This window comes from Malurus melanocephalus, unplaced genomic scaffold (assembly GCF_030028575.1).
Source record: "Malurus melanocephalus ecotype Western Australia unplaced genomic scaffold, MMel_1.1 scaffold_75, whole genome shotgun sequence".
NCBI classification, from domain to species: domain Eukaryota; kingdom Metazoa; phylum Chordata; class Aves; order Passeriformes; family Maluridae; genus Malurus; species Malurus melanocephalus.
The window spans coordinates 1,198,886-1,225,494 of record NW_026623307.1 but is presented as its reverse complement, the minus strand read 5'-3'; the positions used below and the strand labels follow the sequence as shown (position 1 = coordinate 1,225,494).

Sequence of the window (26,609 nt, the reverse complement as noted above, 5' to 3'; positions counted from 1 at the left end):
TCAGACTCTCCACACAAGATATTTGATGCAGCCGTTTTCTGGAGTTTTGGGCAGGCTCCCCCCCCTCAAATGAATTCCTGGTTTTGTTTAGTTATTTGCAAAACCATGTCAAGTTATAAGCATACGACCACAAATCAGACAGAAGTYGCTACTGATGTGGTTTCTCCCCCTTCCCAGCATTTGCCACGGTAATACAGAGTTATAAAAATAACAGCCATGATCTATGGTAGGGCAGCAGTTTGATCAGACTAAAGACTTCTGGTATGCAAGGCTTCTCTACCAAAAAATGTTTCGGCCAATTTGTAGAATTGATGGGGCTCTTGAGTAATCGCACTGGAGCCAAACACTTACATGTTTGATACAGAGGGATTTTCAGTGGATTTGGTGGTGGCTGGAAGGTGCTGGTGGGGGRGTTGGTGTCACACACACATTCTTTCTGCAAATGCAGCGCAGACGTTGCYGAGGAACGTGTGAGGAGACAGCCACCGACGTGGCAGTGACACGCAACCAGGAGACACCATGGCTTGGTCAAGCCATGAGCACGGAGCTGGAGCACAGCAGCACACGCTGTTCTGGTGGTCCTTGCGTGACATCTGGTGGCCAAAGAGTACCCTGGGAAGATCCATCTGACTCAGGCTGCACCCAGGGAACCCCCACAGCCCCAGGAAAGGTGATGAGCTACAGCCCTGCAAAGAACTGCACCAGGATTTAAATGATCCGTTTCTGATGTTTGTTCTGGCAAAATGATCAGACAGTGAATTTAGGAGCTGGACCTGTTTTCTAAATAYCGTTGATCACCTCAAAACACATCCCAGTCCCTTCTAAAGACTAGCACATCCTGTCTGGGGACAACCAATTGCTTACAAGAATCTTAAGTGGCCATTAATTCAACACATTGCATTTCCTCACTTAAGAATAATTTAGCTATATTCGTGTTCTAAAGGAAAAAATCCATTCACCTGAAGAATCATTCACTAGAGGACAAAACGCAAAACTCTGCCAAAAATTCTGCCCTGAAGACTCTTTTTTGCCCATTAATAGTGAAGCAGAAGCATTTCACTGTGCAAAACTAGAGCAGATCTCCTAAGCCAAGTTTCCTGAATGAAAAAGGAACACACTAATTGAAGAATTACCCTAAAACTGTCTTTACTTCAGACTCATTTAAAAACAAAACAAAAACCACCAACACCCCCAAACCTGAAATGCCAGAGAAGCCTGACCTGAAAGGTGAGCTGGAATCGATTGCATTTGTGAGTGTTTTTCCTTGGGGCAGCCCCAGGTTTGCTGTGGAACAGCAATTCCTGCCAGCTCTTCAATGGGCTGGAGCTGTCAGGGATGCTGAGTGTGAATTGTCGAGCCCCAACTGCCCTAAACAAACGTGATGCTCAGCTGAACACTGCAGAGGGAGTTTCTTCCTTCACTGCAGTTGCTGCCTGCATTAAGTTGATCTGAAATGCATGGGCTTGAAGCAAGACAGAGTGTCCCTTTGTGCAGAGCAATGATCCCTGCAGAAGGCATCTCTTCCCTGCATTTCTCTCCCACTCATCTCAAATGTTTCCATAAACAAGATGGCTCCTTGTCTGCATCAACTCATGTACCATAAACGTGACCTGATCCACATTATCCAGTTATATACCTCCTTTTAAAGCTCAGTTTCTCCCCTGCCCTTCCTCCCACAACACATTTATCACAAGGAAATGCAAACAGATCCCCCAATGGACTTTTCATTCCTCCTCCTCTCAGCGACTCCCCAAAGTTGCCTGTGAAGAGCCCCAGGTAACCTTAGCGTTAGGTAAGGTCTAAAACCTCAAAGTGCCAGGGCAAAGGAGATGAGTTACCAGCAATGCTGAGATTAAGCCCAAGAATTAAGAACTCATCAGAATTTCAGGGAGAAGCTGGAGCTGCTTYGCACATGTTCTGCTTACTTGTGTTGAGAGAGAACAAACCAGTTGATTTCTCAAGATATTTCACTCAGTTTACAACAGTTTTTAGCACTATAGTTTGTAATATTACATGCTCTGAAATGAAATTCAATCCCCAAATCCTTCTAGCTGGTTACTCATAAAACCCATTAAGTTCAGGCATAAGCAAACCAGACTCATCTTTTTCCCTCCCAGTGCCTATTACATATAAATAGTAATTATTGTTCCTGGCAAGGCTCTAGTGTCTCTTATGATTCTGTACTTTAATGATCTGATTTCTTAGTACTTTCCACTGAAGAATATATTTAACAAGCATCCATGTTTCCTCCTCCATGATAGGATTTTTAAATTATGAATGTAATAAAGACAATGATGTTGCCAGTCTCATGATTAATAGCTTAAAGAGACATTTGCTAAGCCTTCATTCTCACCATTATCACAAATTCACAAGCTGTACAGCTTTGTAAAATGTGGCAAAGACAAGATTTAACTCTATAGTTACACAGCTAAATCCACAAGCAATACAACAAGGGCATTGGTGTAGTTTGATCTAGAAAAGCAATTTAAGTCCTACGTGTTCTGTTGACAGATTTGTGTTTTTTAAATGCCACCTTAGAAGAAAGTGTCTAATGCAAGATTTCCACCCTTATTTATGCAATGGGTGACATCTCCAATCTTGTAYTTTGTCAGAACTTAAACCACAGTAAGTTATATCACTGCAAGACAGAGAGCAYCATTAGTGTTCAGCTCAGAGTTATTGAACTAATCAACTGGAGAGGCTTCTCCTAACAACACAGATCCAAAACAAGCTGCTACAAACATTCCCTCAAACATCACATCGGTTGCTTTTAAAATTAAAATGAAACCAAACCACTGAAAGAAAATAGGGTTTATGGTAAAACTCAATTTTATTACTTCACAGGAACATGGGCTTCATTCAATGCAAGAGCACACCCACAGCGCACAGCCRTTCCTCAGTGGAGTTAACTCTGCAGCACTTCCCAAGGTTTAAATTTTCACATTGAATTGAGTAAATGCTACAGTAGATAACGCCAATCAAAGCTCTGAGAAAGTAAAGGTAGGTTAAGCATTAGGCTGGAGATTCAACACAAGCCAGCAGCTCTGTGCAAGCCTGTCTGGCTCGGTGATCAGCTCATGTGAAACATTCCAAACTTCACCTTCACACTCAGGAGAGCCAGGTAAGAACAGAACAACTGCACATCAGCACCAAGGCCCAGCCTCCATTCTGCAAGTAGCAGCAGCTCAGCAATTGGCTTCTCTCTACTCACCTTGCAGAATCAAGGCCACACTCTGCATATATTGATTTGTATCAGGGGCGCAGTCATTTAAAACTATAGATTAAAGCAAACGAAATGGAAACTGATAATTCATTTTCAATTCTGTTTAAGGTTTATTACAACTCAGGTAGCTTGAATTTGTCACGCACGAGGCAGAGGCTTCACCAGTTCTGGGACTATTTGTATAAATCAGCACAGCGAGACAATCTCTTTGGAACAAGTCGTGAAATTTAAGCATCCGCCAAACCAGTTCAGAGTGATTTATGAAAATCTGAAGATCACATTAATGGAATTGCTAACAGCCATAACTACATCCACATAAATGTGCCTCTCATAATAAAAACACTCTACATAGTTCTGAATGTTTTAAGAACTAGTAAAATGACTACAGATTATGAAGTCCATCTCCTTTAAGGCATCAAAGACATTYTCAAGGAGGAGTTAATTAGTCCAGTTTCACAGGATACACCATTACAGAGCCTGAGATTCYGACTGCCTGTGATTAATTTCAACACTGCACCAACATACTTTGCTTACATTAGATCTGTTTTCAATTTCCCCTCCTTTTTTTCAGAGGCCCCTCACTGGTGTGTTCACAGCTGGAGACTCAAGTGCAACTCCTCTGTGCTGCCCCATAACCAACTGGAACACTTGTYAGGAAACCTCTAGATGACAAGAAAGCACATAAGAAGTACTTTCCAACATGCATGTTTCCCCACCCTGTTCCCCAGTTCACAAGGCAGAAGATTCAAATGCAAGCCCCTTCCTCTCAAATGATCTGGGACACACATGCACTTGCTTCAAAGCCCCCACGTTCAACACGCAGCTCACAGAAATCCTGCGCTGTTCCTGATGCTGCTGATAAAGGGATCGTGATTTAAAGACTCCTCAGGAGCTCTCATACAGAGCAAGATGGATATCTACCAACCAGTAGTAGGCACCAAGCCTTAGGAAACAACTGYCTGTAGTCCAATGTTCCAGCACATTCCCATGCAATGAAAAATATCCATCAAYGAGGCAACTTCCACAAAATAATAAGGGTCTTTCTTGGAGGCATTGAGCCTCCCAGGCTGACACAGTCTCACAGGATACATTTCAAGCTTCCTTACCAAACAGTTTTAAGTTCTGAAAATAAAAGCAGTTTGCTCTCGCAGTTCTCCTTCAGTGTTCCTCCCCCTACCAGGAGTCTTGCTTGAGAACAAAGGCTCTATTGCCCACACCCAAAGTTGGCACCACCTCCACATCTCTTCCAGGCCACCCCATTGTGCGTATTCATTCATACAGGGATGCACATTCAGTGACAAATTATACTGAGGTAAGAACTGTCCTCTGGGCTACTTCAGCCTGGCTTAGACGTCCCACCACATGGCAGCATCAGCACTGGAACCATTCATGTGACAGCAGTGCAGAGAGGTGAGAATGGCAGCACTGCCTCATATGTGCTACCCCACAGGAGAAACTACACCCAAAGTCACCCTCCACTGCTCAGAACCCCTCACCCCAAGAAGGTGCAGCTGGTCCTATCAGTAACACCTCCGGGAAACACAAATAAACCATGTGCTATGGGGTGCTCTGCACCATACAATAGGCAAATGTACCTTCCCTGTCTGGAAGGGTTYTTTCTGATTCATTAAGTTCCTTGTTTAAATTATCTAACCAAGTGCATAAGGCTTTCCTTATCTTGCTAAATTAAGCCAGTCCTTGCCAGCTGCCAACAAGGGGAAGTGGGAACACGCAAGGATACTGCAGGAACTCCTTCTCCAGCACAGCACAGTGTGCACGTGCTTCCACTTCCTGGCCTGGCTGTGCTTGGCACTCCCTCCCTCCTCCCTCCCCTCATCTAGGAGGGATTTGCACCTGGCTTAGCTCAAGTCTGAATTAATTTGCAAGACAGGGAAGTCAAAGCAGTTTTTCTCCATCAGAAGCCAGGGCTATGGACAGACACAAAGTGAAGCTGTGCAACAGATGATGTTTAGCAAGGAAAATACTTTTCCTCTGGGCTCACTCCTTTATCTGGCAGAAAAACACAGCAAAGACATTTGCTGGTGTAGCAGTGCCAGACAACAATCTCTTCAAACAGAAGTAGCTCTCTTCAGTGAGGAGCACATCAYAGTCTACAGACCAAGGTGAAAACCCAACAGATGCACTGCTCTTACTCATCCTTGCCCAGTGCAAACACCCTGCAAGGTTCAGTGTCGGGGTCACGGGCTCCCACCCCTCTAGGGCAGGATCACATCACCTCACTGTGTTTGTACTGCACCCACCACAAGTGCTGTTACTCCCAACCAGACCCTTCGGTGCTACTGAACGCAGACAAAACCAGGGATGTTCAAGGCAATCAAACAGCAGATGCAGCAGAAATTAATTAATTTATATTTGAACAAAAGCAAAAGCCAATGGGAGGTTAAAGACAACAAGCTTTGAAGACAGAGCTGAAAGGAGAAATGGTACATTTTCACTGCATATTGTGGATCTGAGAAATGACTCAMAGCCATCTGAGATGTAAACAGTTACAGCCAAGGAGTTTTTCTAACTATCTAAGCTGTGGCTCTTCAGGCCAGCTTATAACTCTCCTTAATACAYACATCATGGAGACTTCTGCAGCATCTAGGAATTTACCATCCATCTGACTGACTGAACACTTCTGTACTTTCTATTATACAGACAAGTGCTGAAGCTTTATTTGTGCAAAGGCTGCTTTTTATCTATAGGGACAGGCTGATAATGACAGCCAGAGAAATGCTAACAGAACAAACTTCATTAGCAACTTCTATTTTAAAAGGGGTCTTCACAAATTAAAACTGTAGATGAGTTTAGCCACCCTAAAATGTGGTATTCAGTATCACACAGCCACAACAGGGACAATGGAACTACCAAATAGGTTCTAGCTGTTCTTTTTATGGCATTGATTTTTTTTTTGATACATTCAAAGCATTATTGCATCAGAAAACATATCATGCATCTTCATGTTTCCAGACAAATTCACCTGTATTTGTCATTTCTAGCTACATCTCAAAGGTGCACCAATTCTACCGTTTCATGGTTTTAGTTGCATGCTTTGCCTATATGCATGCTGAGATAATAAATATTAAATACAGGAAAGAACATAAGAGAACCAAACTGACATTAGGAATATTCTATGGCAGCTCTGTTATGTTCTGCCAATTAATGAACTTTGCAAAAAATTGAGGTAACAACAGTGGCCACACCACTCAGCTGAGAATCGCTCAAAATTCATGGAAGTTTTCAGAAATTCAAGTACACAAACACCAGCTGCACCTTGTCAGAAATGCCAGAGAAATTAGGTTGGCTGCATTTTATTAGTCTATTAGCTGGCGTTCACACAGCTCCTTGTAAATCCTTTTTCTCACTCGGGGCATATCTTCCTGGGAGAACTGAAAAGGCTGGTCTAAGGCGAGGCACTTGCAGTACTGGGGAAAAGGAAAAGGCTTGGTTGAAAAAAGAACTTTTACCACATGAATAATACAGGCCACTGATTTTTAAAAAGGAAACTCCTACCTGGAGCACAAAAACCCCACAGTCACTGTCATTTTTCTGTTGTGGAATGCACTGAAAGGRAAAGAAACAAGCAGAGACATGTCAGATCTTTATCCTTTTACTTATCTTTTYGTTCTCTTACCCCTGCCTAAAGACCAAAAGGAGATTCAGGATCAGTTGTCTCGTGCTCTTCTGCAGCACCAGAAACTGGAGCTGTAATTACTTATTCTGATCCCAAATTTTGCAAGGTGACACTCAACACCTTGTTAGAATMACACCTAACACTTAGAAAAATATATAGTGTAGAACAGAAAATAAATTGCAAGTCTTTCTTTCAAGTTTATTTTCTTTTAGTGACCTACACAGAACAGCTTCTCAATTAGTTTAAATAAATGTTTGTACAGCATTATCTACTTTACACAGGACAAAACTGTACCAGCAAAGTCATACAGGCCTAGAGGAAGATTACTCTCAGYATCCATGCTACCAGCAGTAGCTTTCCTCCCCCAGCCACACCAAAGGGTCTTAGAGTACCATGACAAATGGTCCATCACCAGGCAACTGGACCGAGCAAGGCAGCCTCAAATGATAACTTCCAACCTTCATTATTTCCTCAAACATGCTCAATTTTGCTRTGCAGAGCTAAAAAGTTCCAATCACTGTGCTATTACATCTCTGGCACTTGAAGWGGCAAAGTGATTGTTTTTTCTCAACTCCCAAATCTTCTGCCTCACAGAATGCAGGAGGACGAACTGACTGCACAGGTTGTGCATGAGTGCAGAGAGGAATAATTTCATCATTGTATCAGCATCTAAAAATAAACCTGTGCAAGGAGGGAGCTGTTGGAAGTATGTCTAGTGTGCAATGACCTGTTTTATATCTTTGGAGCCATTATGGGATGGCTACGCAAATTACACATTCCCTCATTTACACTACACACAAGTTATTGCCGTTTATTGTTGCCAGACTCTGTTTACTTGCRATCAAACGCAATGTGCCACAAACAGCCCTGGAGACCAGAGCCCTCTATCCATAGCAAACATAAAATACCAGCAGTAGCAACATCAGCCTGCTCCCTCCCTCATCAAAGCCCATCCATTTGGCACTCAGAACAGCCCYTTCAGGAGAAGGAGGGCAGCTGAGTGTCCAGCTCATTCAGTTCTTGACCTTGTGTCAATATGGACACCAGCTGCAGGTTTTGCTGCACACATATTTAATTATCCAGAGAAAGGCTCAGATCACCACGTACTTGCAGAAAGTGATAAAGCCCTGGTGAGAGCTGAATGAACAACTGAGTTGGAATTCCCATGTGTAACTACCTGCATTCCTCCCAGAACCCTCCACATGGGCAGCATAAAGCCATTTACTACTTGTACAAATATATGAATTTAGAAGCAGCTTCATGAAATCTCCCACAAAGTCAGACCCCAGGGCTCAAAGTGCTGCCATTTACCTTTGTCACAGCAGTCTGCCAACCCTGAAGGAACTCGGGGCGATTCTTCTCTTTTGCTTCAGTCAGCAAATACTTTCGAATGTTCTTTAAAGAGGAAAGGAAAAAAAAAGCAACATTATTCACTCTCTGAAAAACAGGAGAGAGACACTGACAGCTTGGTTGGAATGCTTTTGACAATGAGGACAAATTTCAGGTGAGCATTAGGAGCTGAGCTCAGATCTAGAGGTAAAGAAATGAATTCTGGTGGGTATTGCACCTTCTACCATCAAGACTCATTTTGGTGTATCAAGGGCAGCTCTAACACCCCTCAGCTGCACTGCAGACTACTCTACCTCATACCAGACTAGCTGTGGCACCCAGGCACAAGGTCAGAGTGCTCCAAGATATGCAGAGAAAAACAGAGCAGYCTGGCATGTGCTCTTTCCTGGCTYACTGTCTGCCACCAAGGCCCTTAGGTTCGATACGACTGCATTTTCCTGCTGGAATCTCAATACAAAACGCTCGAGTTCTGCAGCTAATCAACAAAGCTCCAGGGAGAGCTTTAGTGACACACAGGAAAAAAAATAGGCTGACACAAGCGAGGAGAAGGAAGCAAGATAAATGAGACTATGGTCCTGGGTTAARCAAATCCTTCTACTTCTCTGTAAACAGGCTGGGCGTTTATAGCACAATTTAAACACTGCAGCACACAAATATTCACCTTAGTGTATGGATCACAGTGAATTCTGGGGTAGTTCTCCCCCTCCTTCCCCTAGAACAGGCAAAAATAAAAGTGCCTCATGTCTGTGAGACATTCAGGTGCAAATGCCTTGCCTGGAATGGGATAGGAGAGACCACGTTGCAAGGCTGCATGAGAAACTGTAGGGCTGCCGAGAGGGATGGCTGGTTTATRCTGCACATTCACAAGCTACAGAGCATGAGATCTCTTGCTCCCAGGACAAACATTAGCTTCATCCTCAGCAAATGCCAGCAGGCATACTATCTTCATTCAGAAGTCCTAGCTGGGAACTCTCCTGGGTACAATCATTACTACTCTTCTGTAAGCCAACAACTACACACAGTTAAAAGTAGAGGGCTGCTGCATCAAGCAAGCAATTAAGTTGACAAAATTAGCTTTTGTAAGAGGGTCATTACAATTTGCTAAGCCCAGCAAAAATTTCCTGGCTGCTCTTTATCAGGAAGACTGATAATTTAACTCCAGTGTTCAGGTTGCAGCCCTGAAAGGTTGCTGGGTTATAACCAGAGGCAAACACTCTGTTTCAATGCAGGCCAAGGAAAAAGGCAACGCGCTGTTAATAGCACAGTAACACATAAACCCCACTGGGCAACACTGCAGCATCTTCAGTYCTGTGCTCTCACCCAGGCAACCTATCCCCAAAATGATCACAATTTATCATTTATCCTAAATACAAGTCCCTTAAAAGACGAAAGAAATGCCCTTACTCTCCTTGGGGTTATTCTGCTTCCCAAGGCACTGGGCTTGGAGCTCCTGCTTTTTGTGGGAGTGACAAGACAGAGTCACCAAAGCTGTGCTGATTACATGGTCAGGTTAATTGGGCAATAAGCAATCTGACCTCGACTTCCAGTTTGTGTGACCCTCGAGGTCTGTGCTTCAGACTCCTCAGCAGGACAGGCTGATTCTCATTTCATACACAGCAAGACAATGACAGACATACCACATTTAAAGTTTATGGCTGAACAGAAACAAGGGGGGAGTGTTTTGTTTAAGAAGACAGTTCAAACTTTTCAGACACAGCTGTCACTCTTACCTCTACACAAAACTTAAAATGAATGCCTTGGGAATCGTAAAATGAAATAATTCGACTGGGGATGTTCACAGTAATGAGGGACCAGTGGACTTCCAGGTGAATAGGAATCAACAAGAGAGTCTTTTTGAACAAGTCCACCTGACAAAAAAAAAAAACAACATATATTAGAGAGTGTTCCACGGGCAGAACACARCAAAACAAGAAATTAATTATATCCAAGTCTCCTTTCTGCTACCCCATAACTGAAGTCTTCTTTTTTCCCCTCCACTCTCTCACCACATTCTTCATGTTTACCTCATACACAACTTATTCGTAGGCACAAAAACACAATTACAGCCCAGAAACTGCCTGAGGAAACTTGTACAGTATCATAACATTGTATTTGTGGCAAAATCCTGCTCAGGTTGCACTGCAACATCTGTGTTCAAGTGGGATTTTTTAGATAATGATGGCAATACAATCATGCCTCAATTTAGGTTAGCYAGACCTCTTCAGTAATGACACTTGCCCAGTGTGAATACCACTCATTTCTATCACAGCTGCATTGTGGGTAGGTGACACACTTTGGGTTGTTGATGAGAAGCTCGAAACACTGCAGAAATGTGCATTTACAGCCCATTCACAGCCCAGAAAACCAACTGCATCCTGGGCTGCATCCCAAGCAGTGTCCAGCAGGTCAGGGAGGAGATTCTGCCCCTCCACTGCTCTCCTGGGAGACCACACCTGCAGTGCTGCGTCCAGCTCGGAGGCCCCTGATGTAAAAAGGAGGTGGACTTGTTGGAGCAGGTCCAGAGGAAGACAAAGAGATATTCAGAGGCCTGAGGCACCTCTGCTATGGAGAGACTGAGGAGTTGGAGCTTTCCAGTCTGGATAGAGACTTTATAGCACCTTCTAGTACCTAAGGGGCTACAAGAAAGCTGGAGATGGACTTTAGACAAGGGCATGGAGTGAAAACACAAGAGGGAATGGCTTTAAACTGACAGAGGAGAGGTTTAGATTAGATGTAAGAAATAAATTCATCCCTGTGAGGGTGGTGAGGCCTGGCACAGGTTGCCCAGAGAAGATGTGGCARCCCCAGGATCTCTGGAAGTGTCCAAGGCCAGGTTGGATGGAGCTTGGAGCAGCCTGAGACAGTGGAAGGTGYTCCCACCCATGGCAGGAGGGTGGAACTGGATGATCTGTAAGGTCCCAACCTAAACCACAAAGAAACTGTAAYTACAGACACCCCCTCAAAAACTGCAAGTTTGCAGTTGGACTCTTTCTGCTCTAACACAGGCTGTGGGATGTGCCAGAGGAAGGCAGAGGAGGGCAGGATGCTTTGGTGAGCAGAGGAAAGGGRGGGAAGAAGGTAGAGCAGATTCATCCTTTCTCAAACCTAACTTTGCAGCAGATGCACTGTGGTCACAGGCAAGCAAACAAGCAAAAAGGTCTTGAAGTARAGAACAAGTAGATCAGATGTAACACCCCCAGTGTCTCTGTGGCAGATGAGCCCTTATGCTTTTGGAAGCCAGCCAAGCCAGGGCCTTTCATGATCTTYCTTCTCCCAGCTCCTCTTGAAACGAGTGTCTAATTACTGGGGTTTCAGCGGCACAATCCAGAAAATATGCAAAAATAGAATACTGAACTAAATTAACTCATCCTATGGAAGATTTCTATACTTTTTTCCTTTTTTTTAAGCACTGTGCAATTTGAGCAGTACATAATTGCAACACTACTGGCAAGGGCAGGTCTTTTGTAGGAAAGAAAAGTCTATTTCTTGAGTAACAATGGAAGTTGAAGAGACAAAAAGGTCTGGGCATTCACAGCAGTTATCAGCCCAGCCTGGCTCACAACAGTCCTTTGATTGTGACAAGCATCGACCCTGCTCCCACCTGCAGAAGCTGTTTCCTGCCCGGATTCACTACACAACAATCCATCATTCTTGGAGAGAAGCAGGGGGATGTCAGCCAGCAGCAAGCTGAGACCACAAAGGAAAACTGGAATAAGATAAATGAACTACATCTTCTGTGGTGTCCAGCAACGGCAGAGTCACACGAAACTCAAGGTCCTCATGTGGCTTTAGCTGTTGGATTACTGCAGGTGTGCAAACCTGCATCAGAAGAGTGGAAAGAGGCAGCCAAAAGTGGGGTCTTTAAGAGCTGACACATAGAAAGAACTATGGCATATTCACTTCAGCAAGACAGCAGAGCCAGCTCTGTGCCATGACAGTGGATCAGGAGTGCCAGTCTGATGGCTGATCAGGACAGATGCCAACAGGAGCTCTGAAACCACTGCAGAAAGAAYAGGATCTCCTGTATCCCAGGAGAGAACATTTATAAAACATAGTGCAATACTCTGGTGTGTTTAAAGAGCACAAACAAGCTCCCCTTAATTGCACATTGCAGGATGAAGGAGTCTACAGAATTCTTCCCATGGAAACTGCTTAGTTCTCATTCTTGCTTGAGAGATTCTCCAGGAATTTAACTGTAAATGTCTGAACAATTGTCGTGCTTTCATTGGTTACCTCTCAGCAGCAACAGCAATACAGATTCTGCTTCCAGAATCTACCTTAATTCTGGGGCTTTTTACAAAACTTGGGTTGCTGGAGAAAAAGAATGTTTAAAAAATAATATGTGGGAATATTAARCATGGATATTCCATCTCTCTTTAAAGAGATTTTTAATAAATTATATGAAAAGATTTTATATTTGGATAATGAGTTCATCTCTAGCATTTCACAGATGTGTGCTATTTAAGTACTTCTGCAGAAAGATCATACATTCAAACACGGCCTTTGATTAGTCTTGCCTCATCTCCCATATTAGAAAGGACAAATGTTCATAGAATAGAAAAGAAAAAAAGAATATTTCTTCTTGCATTAGCTACCCCTTAAAATGTCACACCCATGATCTGGTATGGGCTCTGGAAAGCAAGGTGAATTCTGTTCCTGTCATGAGAACATCTGCCTTATTAACCACAGGTCTCTAATTTCTGCTTTCTAGTACCTGGTATGTGTTACTCAGAGTAACAATTTGATTTTGTCAAAGAATGCCAGTGTGAGATAAAAGGAAGAAGCAGAATTAAGTCTGCTCTCCTGTAGATTAGTGTACCTGGCACTGTCAGGAGCAGTAAGAGACATTTCTTGCAGTTAAATTAACAACATACACAAAGAGATAACCTCCCACTGAAGATGTAGCCATTCGAAGTACATTCTCACAGCATACCCGTACTAACTTGAATAGTGCCACACTATTTTCATCAAGCCCTCCCCACTCTGTACAGCTCCTTTGCTAACCCATCTTTTGCAAATMACCCACTGTAACCCAGCTTCAAGAYAGTGAYTGAGCCCAGCCCAGCAGAACCCGAGCACTGTGTTAAAGGTACCTTTTTAGTCCATCGTTTTACCCCATTATATCCTTTGGTTACGAGCTGTCTATGAAAAAAGCTGTTAAAGAAATGAACCTAAAAACAGAGAGAGAGAGAGGAGGAATGAGCACAGACATTTTCATGCACAGTCATTCCCCTTCCCCCAGGATAATTTATACAAAACAACTTGTAATGAGGCAATATTTAATGCAGGTTTAGAAACAGAACCCCAGTAGGGACAAACACAGGCTTTGCCAAGCCTCAACTATTGCTGTTCTTCAGCAAGCTAATAAAACAAGMCTTATTTCCTTATAATATATTATGTGAGCCATTGCAGCATTTATATTTACATTTTTGTATCTCCAGGCATAGCATGTTTAATTTTTTTGTTGGGGACAGACTTCGAAAAAAACACCAGGACAAGGAGTTAGTTTTTGTTGTTCTTTACAGGGATCAAGGAAGAGAACACTGGACTGGAAAAGCGGGGGKGGTGGAGAAGGGAGTAACGTCTGGCTTTAGTTGCTGAAAGCTGAGACTCAGAAAAAGAAAATGATCAAAACATTTATGAGATTTAATCCAACAACATTGTCTTTGGTATTCAACTACTATGACCAGCTCCTGACAAGAACAATATTCTGCTACTGAGAAGTATTTTGAAAGTATGACAGATCCATTTTGTAAGTAAAAACCTGCATTTATGACCAAAAAATGCAGGCTCATGAAAAAAAAAAATTAGCTCCAGGTTAACACTATTATTCCCTGTGCTTAGCTTCTTGCAATTATAGGAACAGATTAATACAAACAGAAATCTGCAACATCTGTTTTTAATAATTCTGCTAGTGTAGACGTGGTAGAAGCTTGTTACTTGAAAAAAATTTAGAAAATTCAGCATCTGAAAACACAGTCTAACACCCATTAGCTATGCCAACAGACTTCAAAACCACATTCTGAGGTACCCGCACAAAATCTCCCATGAGGATTTCAATTATGCACTACGAAGGAAAAGCAGACACAAGCAAACAGATACAATCTCCAATACTCCAAGCCTAGCATACACTCAGGAAATATGGAGAATACTAATGAAGAATCACCATCACCTCCAATCAAAGCAACAGTGCTCTTTCTTCCGAGCTTGAAGATTTTAAGAGTTACATTGTGCAGAGCTCATCTAAAAATAGCTTTGTTGGGTTCTTCCTTTGTGGTCTCACCTGAAAATTGTTCTGCCYTACTAGTAAACAGATGGGTTTTTATAATTGTCACTGCTGCAAATTTAGACACAGAATGGGGGGAGGGTGTTATCCTGATTACTTTTTTTTCGCTTTCTTTTTCTCAACTGCCACCAACAGTTAGGCACTGCAGTTGCAAAGCTGTAAGCATTCTGTTAAGGATGCACAAAACAGAGTCAATACTGCCAAGGAACCAAACAGCTCCACACAAATTCACATTCACCAGGCAGGCAGCTGACACAGCTTGAGCTGTTACAGCCCCCACAGCTATGAGGTGGGCGGGAGGGTGAGTGCAAGCAGCACATGTGCATGGTTCAGATGCTAACACTCATGGTTTGTCATCTCAGCAGAAATCCATCTTCATCAGGAATTTCAGCTGAAACACCAGACTGGTGAGCAAGGGCATGAATACTGCACTTTAGAAGCAAACAAGCTGGAAACAGAAACCTCTAGGGAAGAAAGGAGAGTGGGATAGGTCAAAACAGGCCATGTGTCTTCTACAGGTACATCAGTAACATTAGGTTACCACAGAGACACCTGCAGAGCTAATTCAGTCAGTTCCTGAAACAAGAGCAACAGCACTGAAAAGGGAAAAGCAGAAAATCTGAGCAGCACATAGCAACAAATTAAAATGGAACCACTCAGAACATSATTGAGTTGAATCTCAATTCTACATTTGAAGTGTGCACAGTTCCACCCTTCCCTCTCCATCTCTCATTAGGTACATTGGCAAAATAACAAAACCCTCTCACCTTTTCAGGGACTGCATCCATTACGAGTTCACCATACATGTTAATTATCTGTAAGAGTTAGTAAATAGTTAAATACATATATCACARTTTTTTAAGACCCAAATTCATAAGTGCCCAGAAAACATAGGCCCCTACCCACTTAAACCAGCAATATGGAGAGGAGCCTCTACAGCCACATTGTCTGAAGGACAAGMACTCTGCAACTCATAGCAGTCAGCCTGGAGAGACTGTAACTAGCTGCTTGAAGTCTGCCTCAATCTTAAATGCAGTTTAMTTCAATTTAAGTGTACTGGTGCATGCCCTGGGCTCTGCAGCCTTCCTGGTTTTTTGGCTGTGGGCCACAGTTTGCTATTTCACACTGTCATTCATGTAATCTGCACAAGCTGGGGATGGGGAAAGTCACTAAAACCTATATGGGTAGCCACTATTTTATCAAAACAGTGCAACACCATTTCTTCAAAWGGAAACAGTCTAGTTGTGACACCTCCCAGCCTCCAGACTTACTGCACCTGTCMCTGTAAAAGCTGCCCACCAGTCCTTGTCAAGTGAAAAGTAAGGACAATCCACCTATAATGTCAGCAGAAGGAGTACAAGTGTATAGGCTAACATATATGRGCTAAAAAGAGTTAGGGAAGCACATAAACACCAAGTATTTCTGACCTGATCATTGAGCCAGTTCTGGCCTTCCAGTGTAGCCAAATCATCCATATCTAGCATGTGCTTATTATAGAAGACTCGGAAATTGCAAGTGGAGGGTTTTGGATGTTTTTCCCGATACTTCATGATTTCCCTGGTGATAAAAGGTTTTCTAAAACAGGATTGAAAAAGTAGAGAAAAATCAAGTCAAGGTCATGCCAAATGGCCTGCTTTCTGCTAGTTGTTATATGTGGAACATGCAGTAGCARTGCAAGTGATTTGTCCTTTACCAGGTGTAGAATGTAATACTTGCTACACACCTATGGGAGAAATCTTCATTAAAGACTTCTTTTAATCTTCCCATGACATCTTTTTCACAGAGTGGTACTAAACTGCCGTATTTCTTCATAACTTCATCTAGGAATCCTTTAAATACCAGAAAAATGAAAGTGCAAACACATAAAAACCTTCTGAGTTCACCAGTCCAATAAAACTCTGAGTTCTTACAAGTAAAAGCAGCAGTCACTCTGCACCCAAGCAACATGCAGCAYCACACATAGCAAGTATATATTTAAGAAAACTAAGCTCAAATTGGCAACATTAAATAAAAGCGGGGGTAGGGGAAGAGGACAAAAATAAAAAGGCATGAATCTGATCACTCAGCTTTACAGGAAAAGATCAGCTCCTGTTCTTGCCATATACACGCATATCTACATTGCACTAATTATACCAGTGCTACAGAAGAATCCATCCCCTTCCCTACTTCAATTAGCATTTTAAATCATTTTAMTGCAATGTGAAAAGCCATCAGTTCCTGCAACAGGTTTCACTGAAAAGCCAGTATCCTGTCCTTATGGCAGGCAGAATGACTCTCCTCAAAGCAGGCAGCTGGAGCTGGCAGCGTTTGCAGTCTGCTCAGTTCCGCTGCCACACCACAGTGAACAGARAAGACGCCAGACAGACTCCCAGCAAGTTTAACTCCTTTACCCTTGTGTCCTAGGAATGGCATTTAAGGTGACACAGACAGTCATGCCACTGCCCAGGAAAGCACTGAGCAATCGTAACACCAGAAACAAAAATATTAACTYGGAAATAATGAAGAGATGAATGCTGAAGGAATTGGAAAACCTAGGAAAGAGACTTTTTCTTCCTCAAATACAAAACTGGAATGCTGGAGATACAAATTCCACACAAGCATCCAAAACCACTCTGAGAATGAAAGAGAATGGAGAACAGGATTTCAACACTTGCTGGTAAACAAGAGAAAGAAAGGCCAAGTTGTCCAGCTTTCTGAAAATGAATTTTCAGATACAGCAGAAAACGTGTTCTTTGCACAGAAAGTTGGTGTGTACAGAAAGCTGGATCTGAGATCAGAGTCCAGGGAAACTGCACTAATCCAAAGTCCAGGACTCTTCTGAGGCCAGGGTGTGATGGCAGAGAGCATCATTGGATAGTGCACTGTATGCTTACTAAGGCTTTTAACATTTCCTGGAAATTTGCAGGATCAGGATAGGAAGAAGCAAGATGGGAGAAAGAAACACTGGACAAAAAGGGTGCCAGAAGAACAGCAGTACGAATAGAAGCCAAAGGAGAGAGAGGAAGCAGAAAACCCAAAACACAATGAGCTGAGAACAGCAGTGAAGACATAACAAGAAGTGTGACAGAAGGGAGGAAGGATTGAAGAGATCAGACCACACGGAAGCATTCTTCATGGCGAAAGAACCTTCCTCACAACTCTGCCACTCAGTTGCCTAACAATTTTTATCCCTTACATCTCAGTACACTGTGACCAGGACATTTCTCACTCTGGCAACAAGTCTACTCAAACAATGCATGGGGCTTATGAGTGCACCTTATTCTGTTTTAATACACAGAAAATTTAAAAGCTCTTTATTAATACACTGAGGAAGGATTGTTCTTGTCATTACAACTAAGAGCAGAAGAAGTCCAGACCTCCAGCTAGATACTGACCTCRCTTGAGCCGGTGTAACTCAAGGAAGAGAATACAAAGTTCAGCTCTGGGGCAACATCAGTCACCCATCACGAACAGGATTTACCATGGGGCTGTTTGATACCTAATAGCACTTCTGAATACACTAAGCATTGCAGYCCATTAACATCCAAGTTCAGCTGCTGCAGAGAAATTCAAAACCCGAGAGCAGCCCTAACACTTGCACCTCCTTCACGTTTCTATCCCASGAACTCTTACCAGGTTAGCACTATWTTTTAGGGTGCAGTTAAWTATTAACAACACTCCTAAACCCACAAGAGTTCCTGTGCACAGTTACACCACAATTAAAATTCTTCACAGCTTTTCAGTTGAGAAAASAGGACTATACCATCAGACCACAAAACTTTAACTTCTGCCACCCTGATACAACCTTTGTTTTTGCCTGTTACAGAAGTCCTACATCTCTTTTTCTGAYGGACAAACTTTAAAACTCCATTGCAGAAGTGGTCTGTTCACTGGGTTACCACAGTTTCTCTCCATTTTTCACACATCTCATCCTGGCTAGATCACATAAAGCCAGTCACAGAGAAACATATCTCACACTAACTTGCAGACAAGGATGTGGAAAGCTAACTCCTCTCTTGAGGAATCTCCTTCTTCACGTTTTGCTTTAGAGAAATCAATTGCAAAAGTAAAGGACAAAAAGTTGGGCAGAAAAATCAGAGCATGTTGAATTTCAAACAATTCCTTTAACACTAGTTGACATCAACTTCAGGTTTATGGGACTCTAAAAAGCCAATTTCTCCAAAGGAAGTCATTAGAACATCACTGAAGTTACACTGATGGCACAAGATGGCACAATGTGTTAGCTTACTGCTCCTTACCATGTGTGTAGAGTGCTGCTACATATAAATAAGACACCAATTACTATTTTTATCGTGTTCCTCTTTAAAGAGACTATCAAATACTGCACGCTCAGCATAGCATAGAAAAACCCCAACGCCTTTTTGCTGAACCTTTGCTAAGACTAGTCTTGTCTTTTTAAAAAATATGGTCTAATAGGATTCATCAAGCCTACTTTATGAACAACTGGAGAGAAAACTAAGGGGCAATGAATAATATYCGGCTATTAAAACCTTAGTTAAAGTGATTTTGTTTAAGACCAAGAGAAGAGAGTATAACGGTAGAAGGAAGCATTACAATACCTAAGATTTTCAAAAACCATATTAAGAATAACAATGTCAACCACGTAAAAACCTGAACCTTTTGATCCCACACAGTAAGACATTTAAAATTTCTATCAACAATTTTCCACAAAGATTCCAATTAAACTACATTGTATTCTCTAAAACAAAATAATATCTTAAAATAGCTTGTCAGACAAACATTCATTTGTCCCTCCTTCATGGAAGTCTCCTCTTTGAAGCCTTACTTCATCAAATGTTATGCTAAGTGACCTTTACATGGTAAGAAACCATTTTTACAAAGGAATTAACAGAATATGCAAAATCCACAACACATGCAGCAGTTTTCAGAAATTCCTGGATGCCCCAAGATATGTAAAAGGTATACCACAAAGCCACGTTGCCAACTGYTCATCAGCCACCTGGGAAGTTTTCTGACTGTTCCTTTTGCCTCCCTTCCGAGCTCCTGATTTCAGTCCTGTGCTTTCTGGTGMAGGCTCCTCAAGAGGACTTTTACAGTAAGGGTGATCTAGCAATTTTGAACTAAAAATGTCCAAGGAGCCTTCTACTTCCATCTGGCTAGAGCTGTCCTCATTGTCCTCCTGTGTCAGCTCCATGGAWAAAGGTCCATTTGCAAAATTATCATTGACATCAGAATCCTGCAAGGAGGATTGCAACAGTATCATTCCATCYACACCCACAACCTCCTTGCATTCTGCACCATCTTGATCTGAAACAGCAATTTCTTTTCCCATCACAGAGACAACAATGTCAGAGCAATGATCCTCTGCCAGAGCCCCGTTGGTCTCCACCCGGTGCAAAGTCTCTGCCTCCAARGAAACTCTAACACGCAGTTCTGGTGGGACAGCATCCACGCTGCCATCCTGCCCTCTGGATTCTGGATCCTCAGAACACGGCTCAGCAGACACATCCTGCGTGTGGCAGATCTCAGGTGCACATATTTCATTCTCCTCTCCTAAAGATTTGGGTGTATTATTGTTCATATCTGATAAGCTGTACCGCTTCCAAAGACGGTTGTTTTTAGATTTCCAGTAAGAAAACCAATTACACAATCCACTTTCAAAATCCCGCTGTAGCGTTTCTTGATGGTCCCTTGTAACTTTCTGCACCCACCTTCGTTTGATTCTTCTTAATTTGCAAGTCTTACCTCTTGCTCGAAGTTTCGGGAATTTTATGATTCTATACCGAAACCTAACCATAGAAAGTTTCTTATGCATCATAAATAAAAATCTCTTTTTTACAGTATGATGGTTAAATTTGGACCTCTTTAGAGCTGTCAAGGGGCCACAAGTTCCATTCCACTCCCTTTGCAACAGCATTTCCTTTTATAGTTGTTTAGAACTACCAGGACTGTGTTGCCCTCATCATCATTGCTCTGTTCCCTGCTATATACAAAACCACCTTTCTTTACAGGTAAGGCAGCACCTTCCAGMGAACCACATGAGACATACTGGATATTGCCAGAGATGCTATTGAGAATAGCAACAGTTTCAAATTCTTCATTCAAGGGATCTTTGCTCTGAAAGGATCCATTGTTGAGTTTCCTCACTGCTTCTCCAGATGAGCTTTCWGCTTTGCGACAAGGACAGGGTATTTTTGCTCTCAGTAGTTTTGTAAGGAAAGCTGTATGATTCAAGAGTGGGTWTTGGAGAGATTTCTGCATTTAGAAGCACATCAGGAGCCCACCTGATTTAGAGCTCAAGTGTCTTCCTTCTGCACCGCAGTCTTCTGTACAGTTTGTTGTGATTTAAGCTCACAAATAGCTGAGCACTCTGTCTTTYCTTCTAAGTTAGGAAAAATTGCTTTTGGAAGCAGTATTTCCCAAGCTTCCCAAAAGCAGTGGTCCATCTTCCAGACTGGGCCAGCAGCTGACTTCTTTGCCAAAGCAAATGTCTTCTATGGCTTTTCATTTTTCTGCTGCATTATGATCTTGAAAAACAGCTGAAAGAATAAGGGAAATKAATTCAGAGTTATCTGGACTGTAACATAATAGCAAAACACTAAGGCACATTCCTTAGGCCAAATGCCTATCTAAAATTCCACCCCTCCTCTAATCACAACCCCACATTCCCCAAGATATTTTCACTTGCACCAACCAAAAGGAAAAACAAGCAATAGTTGCTTTCCATGGTTGGGTGTGTAAACAGTGTAAACAGGCTTTTCTTATTTACCTTCCCTAGAGGTAAAGCAATAAACAGGTAATTCCCACCCATCCCATACTCCCCATACGGAATTCATGACTCCCAAGCCTGAGGTTAAACCTTTCACACTGCCCATGCCTAGGGCAAGCACAGTCAACCAGCTTGCCTCAAAAGGCTTTTGMAAAACAAAACTTTGAAGTCCAAGTTATCAACAACTATGTGTAGGTACCCAACCCCACCAGCACTGTACAAAGGAGCCCTTACTCCTGAGCAGCCTCTGAAAACACTTCACATGCTCACACAAAAGTCTTCTTTTAAAGGAACAGCAAAGCACAAACTGCCACCGAAATTTTGATTCTCTCACTAGATAAAGAATAACAGTTTACTCCATGAAGTAATTGCTCTGTATTTACAGCAACATCTCACTCCATATGACACCACCACCTTCAGCTTCTACAATCAGTGTTTATCTTTGCATTAAAAAAGCAGTACCAATGCAGCACACCAGTTAATCAYCTTAAAAATTCCTTTCCCCACTAAAGACCTGCATCTCAAAGTGTTCAATAAGGACACATCTGAGACTACAGAAGAGGGTAAAGCCTGAATAGTAATATATGTTTATCTTCACTACATYGATACAAATATTAATTAGAAGTTAGAAGAATCCAGAAACACAAGGGGAAGGTATGAGCAGCTCACACAACATGGGACGCTTCACACAAATTGCCTCAGCCTCAGCATGCACATCCCATCAGATATTTTCCAACGGTTTGTATTTTTCTCAGATTTGGAAATGGACTTTGTCCTGTCCCTCTGTCAGACTTACTCTGACTTACAGACTATTATAACAAGATTTGCCTTAGACATGTCTGTCCTAATCATTATACACAGGCATGCAAAGTTGAAAATAAAGGAGTCTATRAATGAAAATAAAACATTAACAAATGGACTTCACAGCAAATATGAATGACACCTGCAAAATCAGGTATTCCAAGTTAGACTTAAGAAGCTCTGCATTTTTCACTCACTCATCTTAGATGCAAACAGCAGCTGTCCTTTTTTTTTTTTTTTTTCCTTATGGAGGAGAGGGGAGTGGAAATGCAGAGAGGACAATGAATATAATTTATCACTAGAATAAGATATTCCCATCATACAGAAAACTGTCCAGAATTCACTGGACCTACAACCTAGAAAGAAACCTGGCTACCTCCACTGACAGGCAGTGCAGCTTAACAGTATAAAAGCACTGCAACAGGGCCTGGCTCTTTTGCAACCCTCTATTACTCACCACACAACTCAGTTATCAGAAAAATCAGGGCATAACATCTCATCACACTAATTTTCTTGTACTTGCTCTTCTAGCACTTAYGTATTTCTCTACCCTAAATGCAGTTTATGCCTGCTTTTCCACAAAAAAACTCTACATGTCTGTCTATTGCATGCAGCACCTACAAAACATTCCTTGAAGGGCCTCAGTAAGCATCAGCCAAACCACAGGCTTGCTAGGACAGCTTATTCCAGCCACACTTCATCCAGGTAAAACAAACCAACCCAGCCAAATCTCAATAYTCTCAACAGAGCCCCATTCACAAGGGGCTTCTGCCAACACAGAGAGTGTTGAGCACTCCAAGGAGAGCCCAGCAGATGAGGCAAAGGTTTCATCTTCTTAAGCTCTGAGATAGGTGCCATATAGCTGCTAGTTTTTAAGAACACTCCTGAACAATTTGGAGTCATCTCYTTTGTCCTTGCTCTCCCACAGCAAAGTCCAACAGCCTCCATGCACACTGCCTCAKACACAGAAAAAGGCTGAGCAACCACTGGATTTCTGAACAGCCATGGATTACACAGGAGCTGAAATTCCTCAGCTGCCGCTGTTCCACCCATAGGAGACTGAACTAATGACCACAGTGGGAAAAAAAACCACTGAAGCAGATTCTACCAAAGGTATGTCCTGAAAACAGAAAGGACCTGAGGCAAACCTGAAYTGAGACAAGAGTGGTGCCACAGTTTCAACACAATTGCAACAGCAATGGAAACAGATAATTTGTTCGTTGGTGTCATGAGATCCAGCTTCTTAAAACAGCARTAAAGGAAGATGTTAGGAAAGCTACTCTACCTACCTGTTCTTCGGCTTAATTTTCGACTCACATCATTAAAAATGCTTCACATTGTAACATACAGGATTAAAAAATATTTAATGTTTGTCTGTGATGCCCACATTGAAATTTCTCCACATTGTAAAATTTTTCCATACAAAAAAGTTTCTCCTTAAAGTGTGAATAAAGTCTGAGTAAGCCATTTAATCCAAGCAAAGTTTTCTTGCCCTCCCCTCTCCCTTTTCAAAAATAATCAGTTTCAAGTCTGGATTCCCTTAAAGCAAAGGCCTCCAAGGAGCAGTTAATCCCAGTCCTAGGAGCTGAAACAGTTCACTTTTCTAACAGCAGTGTTACTTCGAGTGCCAAAAGATAATCCACATGAAGATATTTAATTAAAGATGCTGCTTGAGGAACTTCCTTTCTACCAGTGCTACAGGAGTACCACTGGGTTCACCTGGCATCATAAGCCAGCAAGACAAAAGAACAGTTTAAAAGTCCACTAATTGAAAAGGAGCTGAAGTGAGCAACGTAAAACCAAAAAGAAAGAAAGCAAGTTAAGAACCTGAAGTGAAATATTTGCCCCATCCATAGAYGCAGATGAAAAACCTCAGAACTGAGGAACTTGCACCACTAGCAGCGTCTTTTGGCTAGTGTAAGCCACACCTCCAYTGCACAGGGATGCTGCCAGTACTACTCCAGGAAACCTCAAACCCCAAAGGCCCGACATGTACATGTCTCAAAGACCAAAAGGGAAAGAAATWGACTGTAACTCACCCCTTTAGCTGTGTTTGACATACCATCTGCAAATGGTTAAATATTAAAAGGTACAATCTTGTTTGCACTGGATGAACACAACCCCAAACAGTTACACCTCTGTATTAATGGCAGATTCTGATTCTAAATTTGCTTTGTACTCAAATTTTTAAAAAAATATATTTGGGAGCCACTCAGTTTCCAGAACAGAGATTTATCCCAAGAGCTCTGGTAAGCTACAAGCAAACATGACTGTAGCAACTTGACATCAAGCACTGCACACTTGCATGGGAATGGAGGAATGAGGCCCTCGATCCCTTATGAGCAACAAATTCAGTGCACACACACATTGTACTTTCCTTAGATCAATTAGCAGCTTGCTCCATTTGCAACTTACACGGCTGCAACTACATCACCTTCGGTTGAGTCCTGTAAAAGACACTGTACATTCGTATCTTTCACCTGTTGTAAGCTTGGTTAGTTTTTTTCAGTCCTATTTATTTTTGGCAGGTTTAGAGACCCCAGGTTTTAAGTGAAAAGCACATAAATGGGAAAGGCAGTCCCAGCAAATGCTGCTGACAGGACTTTACCAAAGGTTTCTAGTTGATCCCTGAACTATCAGACCACAGAAACCTTTTGTCCACACAAGGTCAGAACAAACCCACAGCACTGCAGAAGAACTGCTCCTTCACGCTTAGATCACCACAAGCTATGTAGGGCTGTGTCAGGATGCCCAGTGGATCAAGTGACACATGGAAATTCTTCTGATAAAAGAAGCTTGTTTTTAAGCATATCAGTAATGTAAATAAAGCAAATAGTCTTGAAAGCGTGGCCTTGCACAGGCAGGAGTAACTCATGCATCACCTGCTCCCACGGGAGGCAGTTCTTCCAACATCCACTGAGTTCAGCCTTTCCCAGTGGAGCTGGGCAGCTCTCAAGGACAGGAGGCAAGCAGGAAACAGAAAACCATCCTGAGACTGTGGTGTACAGCTGAGATACRCTGTGCAAGAAGATGCCATCCCTCCCCCCAAGCAGAATCCAAAATTGGAAAGAGAGAGAGGAAGCTGGGGAAGGGTGTCTCTCTTCAAACCACCACATGGCCAGAACTAAGCTGATAAGGTCAGGAAGTCTGAAATGACTCAATTAGCACATGCAGCAGCAGACTCACAGCACTGGGAACTACCTTGTCTTTTTCTCTTCTGACCAGCACAGTTCTGTGGACTGTTAAGTAAACATTTCGTCCCAGAGGTGAAACAAACCCTAGGGAAAGGCACTTTGACAAAACATAACTCATCAGCACAAGACCATACAGAAATAGCCAAAGTCCGAAGTTACTGACTCACAGAAACACGGCAGGGCAGGCAGCTGGTGACCTCATGGTCATACTGCAAGGTTTCAAGTCCTACAATTACCATGGACTCCTCTCAAMCAACACTTCTAGGAACTAACTCACAGTTTCACCTAGCTGGCTACACATCTACTAGTTTATTTCTGGCAAGAAATGTTTAGAAAAACATCCTCCTTTAGGCTAAACTAGATTAACAAAGCTATGTGTATTAGGAGCAGAACTTTTAAAAGAAATACAGTCACAAATCAGACATTTTCTAGATTAAAGACCCCAAAGRTCCTCTTTTCGTACAAGCAAGGCATAAGGACAAAAATACTTGGCAATCTTCAGGCTTTAGATTGCTTTTGTGAAATATGATTCAAGCTTTGTCCCTTCCTTCCTGAATACCTCTGCAAGGCAGAAGCACGGAAGTAGCTGAAACAAAGTCTATCAAACTTTGCTGTCCAAGCTCTGTGAAGGGAACAGAAACTGGTATTTCATTTGAGGTCCTCGCTTGTGTCTGAGGTCAAGGGTCACCCTGATGCTTTCTGAAGGCTTTCCTTAAGAGAGAGTGTATTTGCACCACATTTTCCTGCAGCTTTTAAAGATGACTTCTCTTCTTGTGTTAGCAACATGGAAAAACAAGTAAAGATGAGAGTATTACCAAACGCAAYTCATCTTTCTTCTGAGCTAGAAATCTGGGCTAGAGAAAGCAGAGTTTGGAAATGGTAAAGCACGTTAGTTAAACCCAGTCTTTAGCTGASGAACACATCCCTGCTGTGCCTGTCCCGTGTCTCAGCACCCACAATTGCTGCTGCTGAGCTCCCCATCCTTCCCAGCCAGCACAGCCCAGCTTGGAAGGGCCACAGGGAGGGGAGAGCAAACAGCACTGGAACAGATAAGCGATGTGATTACACTGCAGACAGACTGCGTGTCTCCAGGAGAAAAAGACAACTTGGGGGCAGTGGAGCGGGGTCGAGAGCCCAATGACAGAAAAACAAAGCTCTTGCAACCACTGAAAATCCCCTTCTACAACCTCCCAAGCCCMTCAACGCCCCGACTCTTCACAGCGTGTGGCCGGGGGAGCCTCCCCGTGCTGCCCGGGGCACAGCGTCCCCGGACTGTCCCCACTCCCGCCGGCCCGGTCAGAGCCCCGTGGCAGCCCCCGGCCACGGCAGGGCGGGCAGGGCAGGAGGCCGGAGCGCAGGGAGGGCCGGAAGGCAGCGCAGCCACACGC

At 42.7% G+C, this 26,609-nt stretch overlaps 1 protein-coding gene across 1 annotated transcript; it reads right to left on the bottom strand.

The window, feature by feature from the left end:
* Positions 1 to 4,738: 4,738 nt before the first annotated feature.
* On the bottom strand, positions 4,739 to 20,435 carry SENP5 (SUMO specific peptidase 5). The gene is made up of 9 exons (XM_057367102.1): positions 19,423 to 20,435; positions 16,220 to 16,325; positions 15,924 to 16,071; positions 15,264 to 15,311; positions 13,304 to 13,381; positions 9,941 to 10,078; positions 8,172 to 8,255; positions 6,740 to 6,790; positions 4,739 to 6,651 (listed from the first exon to the last, which is right to left on the bottom strand). The coding sequence occupies exons 1-9, from the start codon at positions 20,372 to 20,374 to the stop codon at positions 6,541 to 6,543; spliced, it is 1,716 nt and encodes a 571-aa protein (XP_057223085.1). The 5' UTR covers positions 20,375 to 20,435; the 3' UTR covers positions 4,739 to 6,540.
* Between the last annotated feature and the right edge of the window lie 6,174 nt (positions 20,436 to 26,609).